Raw genomic sequence first — 8,573 nt, forward strand, 5'->3', positions numbered from 1 at the left:
ACACACACACTACTATCCCCACTAATTTCTACTTACCTCATACTTTGAGGGTCCACACCTGACACTGCATCTCTATCTTTATCTCTTTCCAGCTCCAGTCTGATTGCTCTCACCCTTTCTTCTAAAATGTGAATAACTATGTAGCTCCTCTACAGCAAGATATCTGTTCTGCTCTGGCCCTTTCCCTCATACTGTAACCTCTTGTCTCTTAGCATAAAGCCTCCTTTCACAGGGTTTATAGTCTTGCAAGCTGCATGGCAACTCCACTATTACTGGTGACACAAGAAAATTACCCAATACATGCTGTAAAGTAGTTGGCATTCAAAAGAGCATCCAGCCATAGAAACCTTAGCCACAATGAAGCACAATGAAGTTCTTGGACCCATCAGATGCTATCAAACCATCTGACCCATGCCAGCATGGAAAAGTGGACTTTAAATAATGATGATGATGTATGAAACATTGACCCATATATGAATATGCTGCGTCAAATCAGGATCTTTGTTTATTAGAATGATCTGATAAATGAAATACGAGATTTTGAAACTGAAGCATGTTTAACTTCTTTTTGTAACCAAGATTTCTATTTGTTCAGTTTTGTAGTAGTAATCATCATCATAGTCGTCGTCGTCATCTATTGACCATAAATCATTTATCTCCACTTCTACCATTGTCGCCTTCATCACCATCTGTTAAATGTTTTGTGCCTTTAGATTCTCCTTACCCTGTAAGGACATAAAATTTGAGATTTTTTTTTCATTTTTTTAAAGCTTTTCATAGACTCTTCCCCCACCTTCCCATGGAAAAGGTTATTTTACTGCAGCAGAGATGGAAATACTATAAACTATTTTGATAAATGAATGACTAGGTTTAGGTTCCTATCGTATATCTGGTACACACTGTAGGGCTGATTAGGGCCTGGAGATTTGGTTATTTTGAAGTATGATTATAATTTTCGAAAATGCATGCTTTAGCAGATAAGGACATGACTATTTTTGTTTAGGACTGATGATTCTACTCCAAGTCCACTGAGGGATTATATGCAGATCTTGGAATAAGACACCTTATGACACTTGTACACAAAACTAATGTAATGTAACTAACTGGCACTCCACCGGTTATGATGACAAGGATTCCAGTTAATCTGATCAACACAACAGCCTGCTCATGAAATTAATGTAGTTCTCAGGGAAATTCAGCATGACACAGAATTTGCCAAGGCTGGCCCTTTGAAATACAGGTACTACTCATCTTTGCCAGCTGAGTGGACTGGAGCAACATGAAATAAAGTGACTTACTCAAGAAAACAGTACGCTACCAGGAATCAAACTCACCATCTTAATATCGCAATTCGAATACCCTAACCACTAAGCCATGTGCCTTCACTAATGTAGTCTGTAATGTAGCTATAATAAAATATTTAATATTAATGTAGCTGTAATATTATATAATATTAATGTAGGTATGATATTGTATAATATTAATTTAGCTATGATATTGTATAATATTAATGTAGCTATGATACTGTATAATATTAATGTAGCTATGATACTGTATAATATTAATTTAGTTATAATATTATAAAAATCAGAGTTAGCAGTCAGGAAGAAATTTTACTGTCTTTTTTACAGCAATTCGTCTCAAACATTTCAACAGTTTTAAAATAAATTTCTGTCATTTTTACAGACTGAAAAGAGAATCCATGCATTTGTAACAGACAGTAATAAACAGAAATACAAATGGGAACCAATGGACAAAGTATTCCGTGCCATTATGTATGTATTGTGCCCTTCTTTATTCTTTAACCGTTTCAGAATCATATTTCTACTGAACTACACTATTTATTAATTCTTAATTAATTTTGAAGATAATCATGACTTTTTGAGTGTTTTAATAACGTAACTAATGTTTTAACTGTAAAAATGATGTTTGGAACATAGCTTAAAAAACCGTTCTTGTTTAAAATTGTGCTTGAATGTTTGGATTTAAATGTGAAAACTTCAAATAAGATACTTTTGTGTGATAAGAAAAGCAGACCAGTTGTTATGAAGTAAAACTGATACAAAGTAGAAAAGACTGCTCAGTGTTGCTGCAGGCAACTTCTTTAATGCTGGTGGTACAATAAAATATGCCCAGTTCATACTGGTGACAGTGTTATGAAGCCTTCCAGTTTTAAAAACTATCCCAGACAATGGCATTAGCAACAGCAGCAATAACTGGTCATTTGGTCTCTAGCTGTGTGATGAGAGATGACAAAACACTGCAACAAGCAAAGGGGGGATGCTGTCAGATCCTTTCAGCATCAGCAAGGATGTTAATGTATACTAATGATATAATTGCTTTGTGTTTTTAATTATTTAAAAATTTATTGTAACATGAGATATTTTAAATATGAGACAAATATTTCCTACGTTTGTATTGCAGCCATGAAGTAGCTGATGTTGCAGGGCTTACATCATTTTCATTTGGTCTAGAGGAACAAGACAGATATGTTATGTTATGGAAAAAGGTAACGTGTGTCTCTAACACCTAAACTTTCGTTATCCAGGAAAAATTATTTATTGGCTACTTTAAGGATTGCGTCTGATATAAAAGAAACAATATTTTTGAATATTTATAAATTATTAAAATGTTAGTAATTCTGTAGCAACCAGCAAACATAATTGTCTGTATGTAATAATGTCCAAATGTAAAGAATCCTTAGAGCTTAGCCAAGCTTTCAATTTTGGCATTTTCCTCTCATAAGATTAAGGAATGACCATTAAGCTGCTCCTCTGACCCTGTCAACTGTCATCCTATCGCACTCCCAACATCTCAATGGTTGATGGAGACAGCCATTAACAACAATCTCCTCTAATGCCTTGAATCCCTCTCCCTCTTTAATTGACACAAAATGGCTTTCATAAAGACAGATCTACTGAAGGCCTACTCTTCACTAGACCTGATTAATGAAAGTCACCTTTCATAAAGCTATTTTACTCTCTTATTCTCCTGTTTCACTCACATGGGTTCTTGTCTTAGAAAAATTGAGTGAAAACAGTGTTGTTACCCTCAACATTAGCAAAACTTTGACTATGTCTAGAATGCAAAATCCCCTGGCAAAACTGTCTGAAAACAGGCTCCATCTGTTCATTTTTTGGATTGGTGACTTAGAATCCTATTGTATCATCAAGGTGTGTGCTAATGGTGTTCTCTCTGACCCACGTCCCTATCAACTTCGATATGTTCCTGGGCTTTGTTATAATGTCCACCTCACCCACACTCCTCTACTTCAGCAACCTACTTATTGCATCCAACAACATCCACTCCTACACAGATAACAGAACCCTTCATTCTCCTCCATAACTTTCTGCTTTTATGTATCATCCACATACAATTCAGACTTCTCACACAAAACCCACACTGACTTTATAAAGAGGGAGTTCAAAAACATCCATTAGTGTGGCTATGCCAATTTTGTCCCCTTCAATAGCAGAAAGTCAGAATTGTTATACATTTGAAGAACCCCACCCCTTACATTAATAGCATGCAACAAGATCCCTCAACATTAACTGCATCATTTAGATGATTCTTAACAAAGTATATTCTCAACACAAACACTGACCTTACTCTTATTACTCTCACTCTTCAGAGCCATAGAATACCGTGTCCGTTCCAACCCAACAACTACTAACTCATTAGAAAGGTCAAAAGGTACCCAAAATATAGGCCACACATTCTGACATCTTGGACTGCTACCACAGAACGATCATATGACTGATTGGTATGAAGTCACTCATCAAAACCTCAAACCCATAAATATGTTGTCTTCCCTCTTTCCACTACTTTTACAGTTGTTACTAATCCTCTCAGCTAACAACATGGCCTCTCCCACCAACCAATGAAAATTGCAAAATTTAAGAAACCTTTGTTTGCTTATGAATAAGTATTTTCTGAGTGTTAAATTTAATGCAAAATTCAGTCATTTCTAGGCTTAGAATATGATAATACTTCTTTGTTGTTCAGATTTAACACTGATAAGGGACTGGGCAATATAGTGTTACCAAAATCTCTCTCTCTCTCTCTCTCATTTTAGGTTCCTCAGAAATGCCCCCCACCAACATTTTGTGTGTTCACTACTTTAATATTGCTTATCTATTGACTATTGTTATGTTTCAATATCATCAACCTTCTTGTTATTTTTTGTTACTATTTTTACCTGGTTTTATACAAAATCTAGGAATTTACTCCATCTGATGAAGAAGTTCTAGCTTACCGAAGGGGCGAAGAATGGGATCCTGAAAAGGCTAAAGAGATTGCTAAACAAAAGGTCAGCAGCCTTATTTATTTAAACAGTTTGCCTTTTTGTAAAAATACTCCTAAAACTATATTAAATCTCTGAGCAAGATATAAACAGTAGCAGTATGCAATCATAACATATAATTGCCAACCAAGTGTGGCGTCCAGTACAGGACAGTGCTACTGACGTTTATAGCCCCAGGAACACATCTCCTCCAACTGGCTAACGACACACATTCTAACTTCTGTACTTGACCAGTACTTTGTTTTATCAACTTCAAAAGGATAAAAGACAAAGTTGACTTTGTTGGGGTTTGAACTTAGAAAGTAAACAACAACAAGGACTTTTCTCCAGTGCTCTAATGATTCTGTTACCTTACCACTCTAATAATAATAATTTTTTTTACATAACCACAAGGTCTGAAATTTTGGGAAACGTTGCTAGGATTACATTGAACCCAGTACTTGACTGGTACTTTGTTTTATTGACCTCTAAATAGACGAAAGGCAAAGTTGAGTTTAGAAGAATTTTAACTCAGAACACAAAGAGCTGGAAAAAATGCCACTAAACATTTTGTCCAACATGGTAATAATTCTGCCAGCTTCTTGCCTTTGTAATGCTTCTAAATTTTGGTACAAGGCCAGCAATTTTTTAGGAAGATGGGGCAAGTTGTTTCCATCTATCTCAGTAGTTGACTGGTTCTTTACTTTATTGACCCCTAAAAGATGAAAGACAAAGTTGGCCTTAGTTGGATTTGAACCCATAATGTAGAGCTGAAGGAAAAGCTGTTAAATATTTTCTCCAGCATGCTAATGATTCTGCCAGCTTACTGCTTTAATACTAATAATTATTTTCTACTATAAGCACAAGGCCTGAAATTTTGGGTGATGGGGTTAGTTGAATACATTGACCCAGTGCTTAACTGATGCTTGTTTTATCACCCCTGAAAAGGGTGCAAAGTAAAGTTGACCTCAACAGAATTTGAACTCTGAATGTAAAGAGCTGGAAAAAATGCCACTAAGCATTTTGTCCAACATGCTAAGGCTAGCACTTTTGAGGGATTCAGTATCATTGAGACTGGAAATATGAAAAGCAAAGTTGACTCCAGCAGGATTTGAACACAGAACATAAAGAGCCAGACCTGAAGAAATACTGGAAAGCAATTTTTCTTATAGAGATGTAGGTTACAAATTATGGAAGGGCATAGGTGATAACAGTTGTTTACCAGTTCTATATTTCAACATGTAAAGATTTATTTTACTGTTTCAGGAAGCTGAGTTGCAGTTGGAAGCTGAATCTTCAAAATCTAAAATTGTTTCCAACCCTACCCACAACTATAAAGACAAATACAAGCATTTAATTGGTGAAGAAGCTGCAAAAGATGCTGCCAAGCAGACTACTGCAAACAAATCTTATGGCTTTGGTGAGTGTTTGAACTTCTTGTGAAGCAAGTATGATTCTTAAAGTCAATGTTCACAAACTGTTTAGACTTTACTCATTAGAGCATGTGGAATAGTTTGGTGTTGGGTGAGGTTGTTAATCTTTTAACTGTAAAATTAAATTCCATAGTTATTCCGGCAATGATGTTAAATATTGACCAAAATAACAGAATTAGTATTTTCTGCAAGTTGTGTTGCCTCATTAAACTTGGCATATCTAAAAAAAAATAGTTTCACATCATATTCCTCAACAAAAAGTAGATTTGTGTATAAAACTGCTTCCTTCAGTAAAGGGTAATGACATTTTAAATGGATATATCTGATTTCTGCACTAAAAGGGCTAATGACCTGTGATCACTTTGGGGAAGTCTTTGATTATCATAGCACTGTGCTGGAAAACATAGGTGGTGTCTTCTAGCATAGCCTCAGGTTGCCCAAGAAATATATTTCCCCTTAACCGGATATATTTTTATGGACATTTGGAAATGATAGACACCTCTTGTATAACCATGACACTCATTTACAAATATCATGTGATGTCAAGATGAGGTACACACACACACACACATACATATTTATATACATACTAGCAGTAATACCTGTCGTTGATCGAGTAATTACATTTACTCTTTCTTGGGAGCCACATTCAAAGTGTTATTATATATATAATTTACTCATCCTGTATATATGTATTTTATAAGAGAAAAACATAATAATTGAAGTAGAAAAAAGATCAGTTTCATACACGAACTTCTGTTTGTTTATTATATGACAATAATAACGGAGTTGTATTTGTTACTTTGTATATCAATACAGTAATGGCAATTATATAATACACAAGGCTTTGGTCCGCATAGAGCTGTAATAAAAGAGAATTGGGACTGAACCCAAGGCGACATGGTTGGAAAACAAGCTTCTCTACCACACAGCCATGCCTACAAATGAGAGATACATTTTAGATAATATACTCCTTGATACAATATGCTTTACAAAAAGATGGGATGTTTACGGCGAGAATTTTTATAAATTCTAATATCTACTCGACCAACGCAACAACTAACAATGCTACACCGTACAGGGTATTCCAGAATGAAATATCAGTTTCAATGAAATTGAGCACATTTTAAAAGAAACTGACAGAATTTTATGCTTATTACTTAATTGTGATACCAAAACAAATAGATTTATAAATCCTATGTCAAACTTTTATTGAAAATTTTTAACATGTCTGTATCCCTGCATTGAAACACATTTTGAAGCATTTCAGGAGTTAGTTCCTACATTGCTAACTAAATGTGTTCTTTAAGCTCAGCTAAATGATTGCTCCATCTTGGGGATGGAGGTAAAGAAAATGATTGCTGAAAAAAAGCTGTCATGGACAAATAAGATGCCGATGCATAATGTTGTTCACATTAGGATATAAATTATTTATTTCAAATATAATAGAAATAAGATGATTTTAATGTTATCACATTAGAATTAAAAGTGCAGGAATAAAAGTGAAACACTATCATATCACATTACAATATAGATCATATTTTTTCACTTTTGGCATTGCAATACCAATTGCTCTGGGCTTGCATTAGGCAAGAAGTTGAAAATTCTTTTGGCCCATGACACTCCATGGACCCCAAGTAAACCATGTGTAAAATTTGAATGAAATCGGTTGGATATTTCTCAAGTTTTAGGGATTCACACACACATAGACCGACAGACAGTCACACATTCTCAGTTATATATATATACACACACACACACACACATGATGTGTTACTTTCAGTTTCCTTCTACCAAATCCACTCATAAGGTGTTAGTCTGGGGCTAAAGGAGAAGATACCTGTCCAAGTGATACATAGTGAGACTGAGCCTGAAACTACATGGTTGAAATGTAACTTCTTAACCACACAGCTATATCTATGTAAATGTATGCCCCAGCATGGCCACAGTGTGTAACTGAAGCTAAGAAAAGGACGCACGCACGCACACACACAAACGCGTGTGTATTGCGGAGTGAAAAAAAAAGAATCTACAGCAATTACTTCCCTTCATATTCAAGTCTACTCTTTTATGGATTTGATAAAAAAATTATCAGACAAAATTCTGGGGTTGACATAATCAATACCCACACTCTTAAAACACAATACAAAAATATATAAAAAGCAAGATAAATGCATAAATGGAAGCAGGATTTGGTAAAGGGTTAAGAATAGGGTGAATGGCAGTGGGGCAGAGTGAGGGGTACATATGGTGAGAAAGGGTGGAGATGGATTTAGATAGAAGTTTAGAGTGTATTCATGAATGAAGGCTTCAAATTCAGTTTTTTCTTTGTTGTTGCTGTTGTCTACCTGCAAATCAATAAATCAACTTTGTACAGACTTATGATCAAAGGCAATCCAACCACGACCACTTTATGTAGTGTATCTAGAACTACTTTATTGTTTCTGTCACATAAGCTTGATTCAAGAGAGATATTTGGCTGTTATTTCATCTCTAGCAGGTTTGATGACTCTACAGAGGCAGTCATTAGCTACTTAAAATTTTTTTTTTTTTATAAGGTATAGAATTAGTCAATGCATTATTGCAAATGGCAGTGAAACATGGGCTGTAACTGCTGAGGACATGCGTAAGCTCGCAACGAATGAAGCCAGTATGCTCCGTTGGATGTGTAATGTCAATGTGAATACCCGTCAGAGTGTAAGTATCTTGAGAGAAAAGCTGAACATTAGAAGCATCAGTTGTGGTGTGCAAGAGAGACGATTGCGCTGGTATGGACATGTGGTGAGAATGGATGAGGATAGCTGCCTGAAAAAGTGCCACACACTAACAGTTGAGGGAACCCGTGGAAGAGGTAGGCC

At 35.5% G+C, this 8,573-nt stretch overlaps 1 protein-coding gene across 1 annotated transcript in view; it reads left to right on the top strand.

Annotated features, from left to right (window-relative positions):
* Positions 1-8,573, top strand: part of LOC106874404 (sperm-associated antigen 7) — a 29,320-nt gene that overhangs the window by 13,012 nt on the left and 7,735 nt on the right. The window contains exons 3-6 of the mRNA XM_014922131.2: positions 1,687-1,775; positions 2,425-2,509; positions 4,220-4,309; positions 5,549-5,702. Coding sequence (XP_014777617.1) covers positions 1,687-1,775; positions 2,425-2,509; positions 4,220-4,309; positions 5,549-5,702 — 418 coding nt within the window. The remainder of the gene's footprint in view (positions 1-1,686; positions 1,776-2,424; positions 2,510-4,219; positions 4,310-5,548; positions 5,703-8,573) is intronic.

The sequence above is a fragment of the Octopus bimaculoides genome, chromosome 9, assembly GCF_001194135.2.
Source record: "Octopus bimaculoides isolate UCB-OBI-ISO-001 chromosome 9, ASM119413v2, whole genome shotgun sequence".
Lineage (NCBI taxonomy): Eukaryota > Metazoa > Mollusca > Cephalopoda > Octopoda > Octopodidae > Octopus > Octopus bimaculoides.